Source organism: Harpia harpyja, chromosome 14, assembly GCF_026419915.1.
Source record: "Harpia harpyja isolate bHarHar1 chromosome 14, bHarHar1 primary haplotype, whole genome shotgun sequence".
Lineage (NCBI taxonomy): Eukaryota > Metazoa > Chordata > Aves > Accipitriformes > Accipitridae > Harpia > Harpia harpyja.
Genome location: NC_068953.1, coordinates 27,815,539 through 27,830,671, shown reverse-complemented (window position 1 = coordinate 27,830,671; position 15,133 = coordinate 27,815,539). Strand labels below are relative to the sequence as shown.

Here is a 15,133-nt window from a genome sequence, read left to right as displayed (position 1 = left end):
CAGGACAGCAAATTTCTTCACAGCAGGACCTTCCCATTCCCTCATTACAAAGATGATCCAAGATAGGGTTGCTCAGCCTCTTCTTTTATCTTCTGTGTTTTTTCCCCTCTCCAAAGAGTCTGATCTGTAGAACACCTGGCAGAGACCTGCAAACCATGGAGGCTCACTGCTTCCTTCATCATTTTAATTGCTAGCAGGGGATGGATTCAGTACTGCAGCTGAAGAGCAGCAGGAATAACATCTTCTCAAAGTCAATTGCAAATGATTTTATTTTTCTGCAGTGAGGCCAGGCGATTTCCAAGGTTAAGACAGGTACGCTTACAGTACTGGGATAAACTCTCCTCTCAGCAAGTGTTTAGCTCCCATTAATAAGTTCTATGTATATACATCAAAAGGACACAGTAGCCAATTACCTGGAGTTCCAGGAAAATCTGTGTTCAGTTCTGAACCAGTGAGCTTTAATTTGGCAAAAAATACATATAAACAGAATGGCTACTCAAAGCCAGGCTGGACAAAGCAGTAGGAAAGGGTTTATAGTAAAAGGCTTGTAAGACCCAGTACTCTATACATATAGAAATCTACATCAGCCAACACCTGAAAGTATCTGTTGATACTCATGGTACCTGAGAATTTGCACATAGCACTCCCACCCCTTCTGACAAAGCCTGAAACAAAATGTGCGTGGGTTTGTATGTGCAAAATCAGTGGATCACTATTTGATCAATATATTTTATGCTCTTCCAATTTCCTCAATTCTCTTTAAACAGGTTGGAGACCTGCATTCAGATATTATAACATGTGGGTGTCACTTTTTGGAGCCCTGTTGTGCTGCGGTGTCATGTTTGTCATCAACTGGTGGGCAGCTCTCATCACTTATGCCATTGAGCTCTTTCTATATATTTATGTAACATATAAGAAGCCAGGTAAGGCCACAAAACACTATTATTTTGTGCATATATTATGCATCCAGACTGGATTTTACAGGAATTAATTCTCCTTACAGAATTGGACATTACTTTTTCTCCAAAACCTTTCTTTAGAGGGAAGTCTGGAGCATCCCATTAAATCCCACTTTGTATAATATAGGTTAAGATGATAGTCTAGTGAATTTTTGCCTGTTAACAAGCACTTCAAGTATGATTCAAGGCTTTGTGTAAGCATTCCAGCACAACAGTTTATTCCCACCGTGTCTTTACTACATTTGGGCTTTCGCTTGAGTATCACTCAATTTTTTTCCATCCACACAAAACCTCACCTGAATTTTGCTGTGCTCTTAGCTGAGTCATCTGGGGTCCTCACTCAAAATGTAAGCCTCTTGCCTGTTACACAACAAAAATGCAAGCTGAATTACTCATGAACTGATCATCCTCCAGCACCTCCCTACAATTCCTCAGTAAATCAAGAAAGATGGGCACACTTTACTGCTGGAAAAAACTGCTTAGTAGCTCAGCAAATCACAGGAGCTGTCCTCAGAAATCTGTGCACTAATAGAATAAAGCACCAGTATGAGACTAGACAGTCTGGTTATTCATATCCAAGGACAAAACTAACCCAGGTTCAGATCTCAGTGCTAACCATCTGAATTACTTCTGCAGTAGAAAAAAAAATAACACAAATAAAAGAGGCAAGTTTCCCAGCAGAAGATGTGCTTTCATTGCAGCTAGCTTGGGATACCAACACCTGGTTTGAGCCTGTGTTATTCTTTACTGTGTATACCGCTGCACTGCTCTGTGTCCTCCCTATCTGTGCTGTCATACCCACTGGGATGGTCTGTGGTTCTTTTCCTGTAAATATAATCAGCTGTAGGAGAACACACCTGTCACAAGACAGTTGTCAAAAGAATTTGAGGATTTCTACCCATTCCTAGTATATTGTCAGTGTCCTTGCTGCAAAGTAGCAGCTTAAAGCTTAGTTAAATTCACTGAAGACAGTGTACAAAAGCTATCCATCTCCTGCTCCCTAAAGAGAGTGACTTTTGTTCAGCACTTATTTACCAGCAGCTGAAGGGTTCAGAAAAGACTAATATTCCTTAGAAAAGAAGGCCTCTACACAAACCTCCAAACAGCTGCACTATTAGCTTTGTATCTTGGCATAACAGGACTTGATCTGTGTTCATGTAGATCTCAAAGTGTAGAAAGCTGTTTCTTATCTGTCTCCACCCACCAAACAGCTGCACAATAATGAGAAAAGATGTAAATGCCAAAATTGGTTTTGGAGAACAATTTTTGACCTATATAGTAGAACAGAGCTAATTGGAGCTAGCAATGTTCCTTCCTAGTGGTTTAACTGGAACTTCTGAAATTCCACACCAAATACATGACTCGGGGCTGTCCATTTTATACATGGGAGAAGGATACAAAGTTAATGGAACAGAGAAGAACGCAGTTTTGAAGCAGAGGAAGAACATTCCCTACAATTTTTATATAAAGAATGATACTATTTATTAGCATGTTTGGTTTTGCATTACACAAGCAAAATCTATTCTATTACGAAGCACAAAGAACGATAGCTCTGTATCTATGAAGCATGAGAGATACACCCTGCTTTGACTCATGGATAACATGATTGCTGACCTTTGCAATAGAACATAGGGAAAAGCCCATGGTTCAACATGCATTATTTATCTTTATTATCTACAGAAGTAAATTGGGGCTCTTCTACACAGGCTCTTTACTATGTTAATGCCTTAGACAGCGCTCTGGCATTAACTACAGTGGAAGACCATGTGAAAAACTTCAGGTAAGATTTCCAGTGAACAATAGAATGGCTTATTCTGAATAAGTACATCACCCAATTAAATACAACCTCTTCCTTCCTCCTAACAGACCGCAGTGCATAGCATTAACAGGAGCTCCTATGATCAGGCCTGCTCTGCTAGACATCACACATACTTTCACAAAGAACAATGGGCTGTGCATCTGTTGTGAAGTGTACACGGTAAGGTCAACTCATATAAATCTGAAAATTCAGCACCACTGGGTGCTGAAGATCTCCATTACACATTCCACTCTCACTTGGCACACAATGTTCCCACTGGTGCTGACAGGTATCTGTGCAGACCATGAAAGAGGTTTGCACTGAGAATGAATTTTGTCATAAGTCTTGACAAGAAAGCTATCGGCTGATAGAGAGCCTGCTGGTAAATGCCTCATTGAGATGCATTTCAGAGTTCATAGTAGACGGACCAAAAAATGGTTTGATAAAAATAAAGCATTACAAGGAAAGATTTTATTTTTTTTTTTAAACAGACACAGCAAGGCTTAAAAAAAACCCCCAAAACCAACAAAAAACAAAACTTGAAGGATTATAGTGCAAGAGTCAAATTACCCAGGTTCTATTTTCAGCTTTGTCACTGATTTGCAGTGTTGGGGTTTGGCAAGTAATTCAGCTCTCTTTGCAGTGGTTTCTCCAAAACTGTAACAATGCTAATTTTGAGGATAAACATGCCCTTCTGAGATCTAGAGAGAGGAGCAAAGTATATTTCTAGTTATAAATACACAAGAAATGATGTATTTTAAAGGATGAAGATCTAGTCTTTCATTAGGACAGAACAAAAATAGATGGGTTTGTAGTGTGGAAGAGAAAATGTATTTTAAATATTACAACAACTTTTTAATTTTGAGAGGAAAAAAACCAGCTCATGGCACGAAATGGGGCCACAGAATCTAACTAAGAGAGTCAGTCCAGGCAAGGTAACGTACTCCTCTACAGGAGAACAGGATTAATTAATTTGATGCTGCCACGTTGCAGAAAGGGAGTACAGAATATCTATGTGTGATTCTTCCCAAATCAAATGAATCTATGAAGAGCAAATGGTCCTAATTCTTCTCTACTGTAATTATTGTTAGCTTTCCCACTGCATTCAGTAAGCATAGAATCAATCCCAACAAGATCCTGAGACTATGCAGCTTCCTAAAGTTGAGTTTCAGCAAGTTTTCTGAATTCTTAGGCATGTTTCTCTAATATTAGTACTTTCTATGGTGAACTGAGATTTCATTCCTGTCTATACAAAAACCTAAGTCTATTTTGCTAGAGCAAGCATTTTAATTGGTTTTTTTTTTTTTAATTATTATTTCTTCAGCAACTTAAGCTAGATTTAATTTGGTTGGTAATAAAAGTGTGACACAATGAACCTTTGTGATTTGCAAAATTGTGGCAAAAAGTGGATGATAAAATTCCTAGGGACCATGTTGAAGAGCAGCCTACAACATATATCATAACAAATACAGCAAGACTGTTTAGCCATAAATGTAACGCCCAGCATATTTTGCCTCAAAAGCTGACATGCTGCTAGCTATGCATAAAGTTTTGAGACACTGTGCCAGACAGAATATCTTCCATTCCTTTTTCCCAAAGGGCAGCAAGAAACTTTCCAGGAACATGGTGATAGATAGTTCAGAGATAGGTAAAATAAATATGAACATAAAGATGATTTTAAAGTTATTTGTCTCTGTTGGCTTGACCAGTCTGAGTTTCTAGTAAAAAGGGCTATTCTGCTTTTACTCCCTACCTTCACGTAAAATATTTTTGCAAGGTTAGTCTTCGGTCTGCAAATTCACTGGACTCCTTGTACAATTGCACAAACACTAACACTGATACAAGGGAGCAGCAGGGAAGGACACAGATAGCCTATTATCTGATAGAAGGGTGAGACTGTCCCCTTGGACAGCAGAAACATACTGTGCAAGCCAATTGTGAAACTATCTTCAGGCACTCTCCTTAGAGAGACTGGGAAGAAGCGTAAGACTTCTTTTTCTCCTCTCCTTTCCCACAAGGGAACTTCAATCTTATTATTCGACTTACTATTCCCAGCTCTTCACACTACTCTTGCAACATCCAGGATCAAACTCTTCTTAAGTTATGCCCATTAAATCCAAACAAACTCCAGTAAATTTACTATCACCCAAGAATGTAGCATGATCTCATTAGAGGAGATCACATGGACTCTCCCATCCTTCCCCATATACTTCCCAAATAGCCATAAAGGAGTTCAGAAACATACAAGAGGCACAACACCTGAGTGAGCATCAACCCAGCCTACTTTGATCAGGTCAAAACTCACTTTTTTAATATATATAATACTAATGAAAAAGGCAAGGATAAAAACATGACATATGAAGTCTGCCAGGTCATTTCACAGCTTCTTTCTCAATGGTATTTTCTGAATTTTAGATGGAACTAGCTGGAAAATCTATTTTGACAGCCTTGCCTCCTGTTCTAGCAGCCAATGCTAATTCACTGAAAGTAAATGTATTGCAGTTATTTCTACATCTATATAAATGTAGAGTACATGCCATTTTCTTCCAGGAAAGCAAAAAAAAAAAAGTTTCGGTAAGGCTGAAAAGTTTTGAAAGAAGGGCACTTTGGTTTTACATTCAAAATCACCTTTTAGAAATTGATTTTGAATTAAGTGAGCCTTTCCACACATTTCATTTTGGAGAGAATTTCTTTCAGTTTGGGTCTTACACTGCTCTTGAATGGGAAATAAATTTTGAGCTTACAGTATTTACTATGAAGAAAAAAAATCTAAATCTCCCTCAGCTCTATTTTAACCAGTTTCCCAGCTTAAAAGAAGAAGCTACCATATACTAACTTACTTTAAATGCAAAAGATTTAAATATGGATTTTGAAATACAATTTCCTGAACAGGAGTTTACCAAGCCTTCCTAGTTTTATATTATAGGAAACTTCTACCAGTTTCTCTAGTTATCTGTTCCATTAGAATGAAAATTGCAACTTGCCAGCATCCTCAAAAACATTAGAAATTCTAAAAAGCGCAAAGGAACGACTTCTGCACAAAATGAAACTCTGCAGCAAACTAAAGTTCAAAACTATCTGTTTATAACAAACCAAACTGGTACCACTTCCCACGTTAGGCACACAGAAATACTCACTGGATTCCAAGCACTTCCAAGCCAGCTCTATCCTTCTGGCACGTCCAATTACTGCTTCTGTCTCTGATGTTGCTGGACACACTCCCACAGTTTATAATTCTGCTCTTCTATCCTGCCTTGGAAAGCAAAGACTACCTGTCCAGCCCAGTAACACTAAAACCAGTATTTGAGACTCTTGAGTGTCCCTCTCAGAGTTTCATCTTCACTGCAGAAGCTCTGGACTGATTCAGCTTCCTAAAGACAACATGAAAGGGAATAAACAAAGCCTAGCAAACCTTAAACTCAAACTAAAGAGGACAGATTTTTTTTAAATCAATTAAATTCCAGACACATGCTTCCCAAACTTATCTCAATCTTTCTAAAAGCCATGCTTGCAGACTTGACATTTTCCCTGGGCCTAATCTTTTGGGGACCCACTGCCAGCCCATTCTCTGCTGTCAAGTTAGTGTCTTAATGTCTCGTGACTTAGATATGCACATGGATTTTTGTCTCATTAAATTACCAGATGACCACTGGAAGAACCTGGTGACAAGGCCATTTGCATATCCAATTGTATGGCAACAACCCTTTTCTCTTACTATTAGTAGATCAGAGCTTAACCATATATATTTAGATCTGCTGAGACTTGTTTACGTAGTCAAGTCAGGGAGGAACTTTATTCACTCTGAGATGCTTCATCATACCTTAGATATTTTTCTAAGATGTTACAATCTATAGTAGTCCTTCTTTCTGTCAGAATCACTATATTTAAGTGGCATTAACAGCCTCAGCCCTCTCAAACAGAATGTGAATTATGTTAGCAGCACAGTTCTTTTCAAAATGCTGAATCTCTGTGGACCCTTATTGGAAATGTATTTTTCTGACTCCCTCTATTTGCTCCCACAGCAGACTAGGTAACTCCTTCAAAATCACTGTGTGATGTATAATACAAAGCCTTCTTAATAATATTTTATTGTATCATGCAGGGACCACGCAAGCTGTGTGTTAAGGAGATGAACAGTGGCATGGCAAAAAAGCAGGCCTGGCTCACAAAGAACAAAAGAAAAGCCTTTTATGCGGCAGTAGCAGCCGACAGCTTCAGAGATGGAGTCAGAAGTCTACTTCAGGTAAGCTTTTTGTTTACAGAACACACAGAAGAGCATTACATCAAAGCATCCCTTTATGTAAAGCATTACTGTTTACTCCTTAAGAAGTCCTATGTATATATGGATAATGTTATAAACAGAAAGGGCATTCTGGGGGTACATGTATATTATTTTACAGGTTATTTCATAAAGAGATCTAGTTCTGGGCTATGGAATTATGACACAAGGCAGACTGATTCTCTCCTAAATGAACAAGACACTATTATTAAAAAAGAGAGGCATCTACAGGGCAACATATGAATGTCTCTGCAGCCAACACTTGATACACTTCAAAGCAATTCTATTGTTTAGTATTATGCAGCATATTAAATATCTGAGAATATTTTTGCATTAATTGAAAACTGAAAATGTGTAATATACATTTTCTGCAAACAGAGAAGGCCATCTAAATAAAAGAGTCTGCAATATTTTTATATTATTCCAAGAATACAGCAGATCATTTCCAACAGTCCATTTAAAACGGCCTTAATGAAGGCACAGAGGCACTATTTTCATATTTCCCCATCTCCCTCTGTCTCTCACAGATATGAATATTTAAACATACAGGTACCGAGGCAAAATGTAGAGAAAACTCCCATCCTTTGTACAAAATACACTGCTGAAAAGACATCAGTGCAAACTGAGACAGTAGGGGATTGACTGAAATACTCTGGGTAACAGTCAGGTCCTCCAGGTTCAAGGTAGCCTACCAGGACTCTTTGTACACTTGCTGAATGGGCAGTACAATTGAGCAAGATGAAATATTATTAATAAAGATCCCTTTGTTCTATCAAAGCCTCACAAGGACACTTCATCTTGGGTTTATACATTGTCTCAGTAGGAGATCCTTTTGATGTTTTTGAGAACTGTTACCATCTAATGATCTCTTCCTTTCCATTACAACTTAAACACTATTGCCAAAGTCAACTACTGGACCACAAATAATTCCCTTCCAGCAAACAGAAGGATAACCATATCATCATTATTGTAACCTAAGGACATCTGCATTCCTTTGCCAACCAATCATCCATTTCAATGTAAATAGTGCAGATGTATCAGTGCTACTCAAAAAAACCCACCAAGGTTCCAACAGTTTTTACCTATTTTCTTTTTGCTAGTAGTAAAAATTAGCAAGTGTAACAATGTGACGAGCTGGTGTATTTGTGGGTCTCCTCCTGAAGGTTCCCAATACATTTATTATCTATAAAAATTAGGTTAGCTGAATGTAGATCTGCCAACCCTTACTTGTTCAGGTTTTAGCATCCAGGCCCAGTTTTGAAGGCAATCTAATATCTTGACAAACCATTTATTCTTCCTGTTTATAAAATGTAATTTTATCTATAAAGCATGACACCTAATTTTGGATAATCTTTTGGAAAGAAACCAGCAAACAGCAACAGTTTCTAAGTGCAAGGCAAAAAAATTATTCTTAACAGGATGTGCCTTCTCTGTGTATCTGGGGTCTTTTAAGAGACTTCAGACCCAGTTCATCTGTTGATAAAAGCTTTATGCCATTATGTTAGAATAAGCATACATACAGTGCTTGAACTCTCTCTTGATTCCAAGTTATTGAACCGTTTTAATGAGAGCATGTCAGAAGAAATGCAAATGAATGCTAATTTAGCAAAACTACACTTCTGTCATCTAAAATTATTTATAGTTGGAATGATTTAGAGCTAATCTTTCTGCTTTCTGCAAGGGTATGAGCATGAAGGACATTCATGTAATGCAATCTAGTTATAAGTGTCTCCAGAACATTACTTCAGTTATCTTTTGCCATTACTTTTCATTTACATTAAAAGCATGTGTGTGTACCTTCTCAAGCAGTGTTTTAATATTGTTAGGCCTCAGGCTTGGGTAGAATGAAACCAAATACCTTGGTGATTGGATTTAAGAAGGACTGGAGAAATGCCACTGCCGCGCAAGTTGAAAACTATGTGGGCATTATACAGTAAGTAACAGTTCAGCATCTCCTTTTTTACTCCTCTTAGACCAGATTTATACAGCATTTCCATACAGAATTTGACATGTAGAAACAAGGTAAGAAAATACCTACAAATCTGGGTTCACACATGGCTAGCTCCTTAACAGAAGCTTCTGCCCATTAAAAAAGGCTCCTTGGCTTCACACACCTAGCAAGAGCTGCTTAGCAAACACCTTGCACTGTCAGAGCTGATGTGGCTTGACAATGCTACATAAAGAAGCTGCACTGCTGCCAGCAGTGCTTTTGCAGAACTGCATTTTCCCATTTTTAGTGGGCAGGAGCTCAGAGAAAAACAACCCTGATGTACATACTTAGGGAATAAGAGAACATCATGGAATTCTTCTTTTAAGCCTAGGAGACAGAGGAAGAGCCTTGCTTCAAATCTCATGTGTGCCTAAGGCTCAGCAGCTCTGTGGGTTGGGATTTAGCTAGGAAACAGTTATTTAGAAACAGGCTTCTCATAGATTCTTGCTCAAAATTCACCTGTAAAGCTGAAGCGAGTTAAAGAACAACAAAACCCACCCCAGCTTTGTTATTTCCTCAGAAAAACGAGAAAAAAAATTACCCAATGGCAACCTAGTTCATAAAAAGTATTGTCAGAAACACCCATTTCAGGACTAGCCTATCTGTTCCCATGCCCAATGATACCCTTTTTTTAAAGCAGGGAAGAAAGTTGGTAGTACTTAATCTTGGGCAATTCCTTCTGCAATTTTACCTAGAGCAGCCAAGTACATGGCAGTAACACCTCCCTGTGAGCACTAACACTTTTACTGATCTGCTTAAAGTAGCTTTCCTCATCAACATGCAAGATGTGAAAGTATATTTATTCTTTTTCTTTCTTTTCAGTGATGCCTTTGATTTTGAGCTTGGCATGATTATCGTCAGAATTAGCCAAGGATTTGATATATCTCAGGTCCTCCAGGTTCAAGGTATGTGGCGACTCAATAGCTGAATATCTATGCTGGTTACATGCTCAGCACGGGAAGGAATCTGACCGATGCTCTTAGAGTCATCGTCCGGTTTCTAGAATAGTTCCTACACCCGTAACTTCTACAGTTCTTCCTTGCTTCTGCAGTTTCAGTCCTGCCCAAAATCCTTGTCGAAGCACTGGCAGTGACAGGAGGCCAAGCCTCACACATTAAGGGGCTCTGCACACCAGAGAACTCAACTCCCAAAGCACTTCCAGCACAGGCACAGACTAAAGCAGTAAAATCATGCTGTGCCACAGCAACCAGTCACTCTGCAGCATGTTTCCTTACTGCTCTTGGCACATCTTCCTCCCTCTGCCTACCTGAGATCTCTGGGACTGGCAGGAATCAGGAAGCTGCACTTTTGGTACCACCTCTATGGAACGTTGGGGCCCAGAATGTTCCCACCCACGCAAAAATCTGGAACCCAGGGGAAACATAGTTCTCTTTTTCACTTTTTCTGTTCATTCTTCCTCAGGTTAGCAGTGCCTTTCTCAAGGGCAAAGGGAAAATCTTCCACCACACCACAACCATTCAGGGAGACATACCACGTGGGTGGAAAAGGTAGAGGGAGACAGAGCATGCAGTCAAGCTGCACCTAAATGAAGGGCTTCCAAAAGCCATGTACAATGGTGGCCTTCATTTTTCCTTTTCTTCTTTAGGACACAGAGGTTTTACTGGTTCCTCAGGTACCCTGGGGAGGGAATGATTCCATATAAAAATCCCATCAGAACAATTCTCTAGGTTTTCAGTACAATAATTTTCCCATTTCTCATGAGCTTGTCCACTTGAGCAGACAGATGCAGCCTAAACCTAGACATTACTCCTAGCATCCCTTGTCGTCCCCACCAGATAAATGTTTTGTGTTATAAATGAATTAGATAAAATCTATAGACAAGGAACATAGGCAGGCATAAAAAGAATGGCGACTCTTTGCTGCCGCCTGCTGTAAATCTGCCTCCAGCTTCTACCCAGTTTCCCAGAGACACGCAGACCACGCTCAGAACTGCTGGGGAGAACACCCAGAAAGGACATAAGTACCTTAGCTAATTAAAACCAAAATTAACTACTCATTAAAGAGGACAGATTCTAGGATGAGGCAACCCTCAAAAGCAGATCATCTCTCAGAATTAAAAGGCGCCAGAGACTCCCTTAAAGAAACAAGGGTAGATGAATATTCACCTAGCAGACTGGCAGCTTGATGTGCATGGAAAGCTACAGGGCAAAACTACGGGGACTTAAGAAAAAATTCCAAACTAATCATGCTTTTTTTCTCCCCCCTGTTGATACCTGAAAGAGATCTGCCTGTCTCTTTGCTTGATGTAAGTCAGAAACTGACTGCTCAGAAGATACAGTCATTAGAACACCAGTGAAATTACAGCAAATACCAACTTTGCATTCTTACAAAGTAGCAAATGTTCTCCAAGTGTTAAAACACAAGGAATCAGAAAGAATTAGGAATGCCGGGGGGGGGGGGGGGGGGGGGGGGGCACAACCCTCAAATACACAGAAATGTTTTGAAGCAGATACAAAGTCTCTGTACTGGAAAACCTGAAATTTTAGTTTTGAGAAACCATTAAATTAGTGACTATCATCATGTCTAATAATCAGAAGCACATGGCTGTCATGGATTCTAAAGTAAAAGAAATTATATTCTTTTCTGTTGGCAACTGAGTGTGCCAACAGAGCTAACAATGTCTAGATAGTGAGAGTTTGGGGTGGTTTTTTTAAATATGTCTTAAATAAATTTACCTCACTCTTAGTTCATGTGTTACTCAAATAGAAGTTTCCTTATGAAAAAAGCTTTCTGCAGGCAAATGCCTGGATCATATTAATTAGTGCCTCACCATAATATATTCCACAATAACACGTGGTACCTTCTTCTTAGCAAAAGTCCAATATTGCTAAGATGAAATTGTTCTTTTACATTACTGAATTTACAGAATTGGTTAGCTAAATCTTACATCTTTGCAGCAAATGCTGAAAAAATTAAAACATTAAAAATATTTCAGCATGGAAACTGATTGCATGTTCAGGATCCTTACATATTTCTGAGAATCTCAAAGTCCAAAGCCACGTGACCTTGTTCTTAGAATAGGGACCCAAGGGCTAGAACTCAATACCTCAGCTTTCTCACTTTAGGAAAACAACTTTTGGGGAAAGAAACCAACCAACCAAACCCACAAACATAACTCAATAAATAGTATCTCATGTATCTATTAAAATACAGTAATACTGAATTTGATCTGGAAGAGGAAATCTGAGGGCAGCTGAATAGCACTTTAGTACACACCACTGCTGTAGGCATGGGCACCCTAAGTTAGGGCTTCCAGAGATGAACTCAGCTTCCTTCTCCCTATTGGTTTGCAAGGAAAAAGCATTTTAAAAGAGGTTTTTCCCCCCGGCAGCTTTACTTCATGTATAAAGTATCACAACAGCAACTACATCACTGCCATTATTTCAGTAAGTGATTTAATTTAAAATAGAAAGTGATGTGTTACCAGTTCCCTTACTTTTTGCAATATACAGAGGAATTCGAGAAGCTGGAGCAGGAAAGATTGGCACTGGAAGCTACCATTAAAGAAAATGATTTTGAAGAAGGAAAAAGTGGCATCTGTGGATTCTTCAGAAAAGCCAGATCATTCAATTTCTCAAAACATGAAACAAAAAAGGGTAAGTTCCAAAATGACAACTTCTCCCTGACCCTTCAATGCATCACATTTTCACCAATATGCAAACTGGACTTTGACTCTAAGCCAAAAACACAGAAGCCCCTGTAACAGGACCTACCCTATGCAAAGCTGTTTGAGTGGCCACAACCACGTAATGCAGAATAGAGTGAGCATCCATTGCTGGTAGGACACGCTACCTCATACAACACAACTAATTTGCACACCCCCCCACCCCCCAGTCATTTGCTAGATGAGCTCAGCTTCTGTTGAATTCTATTTGTAAAAAATAGCACATGGTTATTAAAGTTTGAGGAATACAGAACAAGTTGGTTTTGGTTTTGTTTGTTTGTTTTTTTTTTTTTAATAAGGTGTTTTCAATTTTTAAACAGAGGCCTTTTTTCCTCCTCTTTAAAGAAAACAGGAACATATGCACAATATTCAGGGAACAAGCAATCTCACCTTACTCAGTATATACACACACACACAAACCCGATACCCAGCTGAAAAACAGGTAAAAACAGCACTACTGCTCTATATTCTAAGCATAATTTCATAAAAATGCACAAATGAAGGTGGTAAAAGTACTGAAAGTACATATACAGAATGCTGTCAAGTAACTAATTAACACATAACTTAAATGTATAAGTGATGAAATCGAAATTACATTTTAAATATAGTAAAATGATACAGAAATACAGACAGAATTAAAGGTCTTATTTCACAGTTGCTAGGCTGTAATGATAATGACCCACCTGAAGCCATGCTTGTGCGCAGACAAGTATTTTCAGAATTTTCACCTGCAGAGACTATTACATCTGGCTGTGCATGCAACTCCCACAGGTATCAAGAAGATCTACAGACTGAAAACATAAAATGTCATTATTCTTTACTTGACAGACTTCAGTTCATTTTGCAAGCTTCAGTAGAATATATTTTTATAACAAATACCACAAGAATGTGCACCCCTTTTTCAACTACCCTTTTCGATTTAGTTCAGAAAGGCATAAAGGAAATATGTATTACACACTTTGGCTCTATATATGAGACAGATGATGTTAATAAATATCCCTGCCTCTCTGTTTTGCTTATACATTCATCCTCCCCAGAGTTGTTGCATCTTTCAGCATAGATGTAGAGGAAAGCCAATAACTGCTTTAGAACTATCCTGTCCACACTCTAGAAATACAGGAAAACTAAACAAAGCATTTTCAGAACCTAGCAGATCAGAGTAAAACCTCTAAAGAAGCCTGTTTGCTCCATTTAAAATACTGCTCTGACACCACCTCTTTGAAATCATCGAAAGAGAAGCAGTAATAAAGCCACAGGCTTCAAAAGATAGAATGAGAGAAGATATTGTTAGTACACAGGCAAGACTGTACCTTTTAAAGCCAGCCAAGCAAACAGCAAGAATCAAAGTTTATTTTCAATTAACAACAATCCTCTCAAGCATAGGGAAGTTGCCATATATGCTTATGTTTTCTGCCTTCCAGGCTTAGCTTCACCCGTGCTCTCAATGTACCCTGTTAGCTCTCTTTGTCCACCATTACTGTGCATTTCAGGCAGCTCTGTATTTTACAACAGACAGCTGAGCTTGTAAATAATGCAAAATAATGCCATTTACTTCTAAAATCTATCAGATATTTCCCAATTGCTTTTTAAGGCCCCAGTGAATTTTAGGTTAACTAAAAAGATCCAGAGAACAAATAATGAGATAACCCTTTTCAAGATGTTATAATCTAGTGACAAAGTACTACACAAGCTTTGGTTTCTGTGTGTATTTGTATATTAAAAGTCCATAGCATCTGCGCTGTAAATTTTTTCAGATGTAAAGTATAGAAATTATGTCAGAAAAGTTCATTTTCCTGAAGCTTTCTCTCCACTTGACTCCCTAAAGCTACTTGTTGCCTCACTTGTCAGAAATTCTTCCATATTTCTTTCTCATTACAGAGAGCACCATTAACACAATACAGTCAATGCATGTGGGTGAATTCAATCAGAAGCTGCTAGAAGCCAGCACTCAATTTAAAAAGAAGCAAGGAAAAGGTACAATTGACATTTGGTGGCTGTTTGATGATGGAGGTAAGGAATTCAAGTAAGAACTGCAGGGAGAGAGATTTCTGTGCTAGCAAATATAAAAACAGGCTCGGGAACTTGCACAAAACTGTTTTCTTTTAAGATTACATAGTCAATTTTCTGTCTGGTTTAAATGTTTTAAGATTAACTTACATCCAACACTGATGAAGTGAAGGATGGAGTTTTTATCATGCAATGCACTAATTTGATCTTCTTGCAATTTTATATGTTGTTTCAGGTCTAACAATCCTGATTCCTTACATTCTAACTATCAGGAAGAAGTGGAAAAATTGTAAATTAAGGATCTTCACTGGAGGAAAAGTCAATAGGATTGAAGAAGAAAAACTAGTGTAATTATAACTATATTTGTCTCACTGTTTAAGGAGTTTGAATTGATGCTGAATATAATGCATATACA

General features: G+C 38.4%; 1 protein-coding gene and 1 long non-coding RNA gene across 3 annotated transcripts in view; one reads left to right on the top strand and one right to left on the bottom strand.

Annotated features, from left to right (window-relative positions):
- Positions 1–15,133, top strand: part of SLC12A1 (solute carrier family 12 member 1) — a 49,050-nt gene that overhangs the window by 24,562 nt on the left and 9,355 nt on the right. For both annotated transcript variants that reach the window (XM_052809141.1, XM_052809143.1), the window contains 9 exons: positions 768–923; positions 2,640–2,739; positions 2,826–2,937; positions 6,860–7,000; positions 8,863–8,969; positions 9,849–9,931; positions 12,500–12,643; positions 14,590–14,721; positions 14,954–15,065. In XM_052809141.1, coding sequence (XP_052665101.1) covers positions 768–923; positions 2,640–2,739; positions 2,826–2,937; positions 6,860–7,000; positions 8,863–8,969; positions 9,849–9,931; positions 12,500–12,643; positions 14,590–14,721; positions 14,954–15,065 — 1,087 coding nt within the window. The remainder of the gene's footprint in view (positions 1–767; positions 924–2,639; positions 2,740–2,825; positions 2,938–6,859; positions 7,001–8,862; positions 8,970–9,848; positions 9,932–12,499; positions 12,644–14,589; positions 14,722–14,953; positions 15,066–15,133) is intronic.
- Positions 1–15,133, bottom strand: part of LOC128151554 (uncharacterized) — a 31,667-nt gene that overhangs the window by 11,800 nt on the left and 4,734 nt on the right. The window contains exon 2 of the long non-coding RNA XR_008238409.1: positions 13,395–13,502. This is a non-coding gene — a long non-coding RNA (uncharacterized LOC128151554). The remainder of the gene's footprint in view (positions 1–13,394; positions 13,503–15,133) is intronic.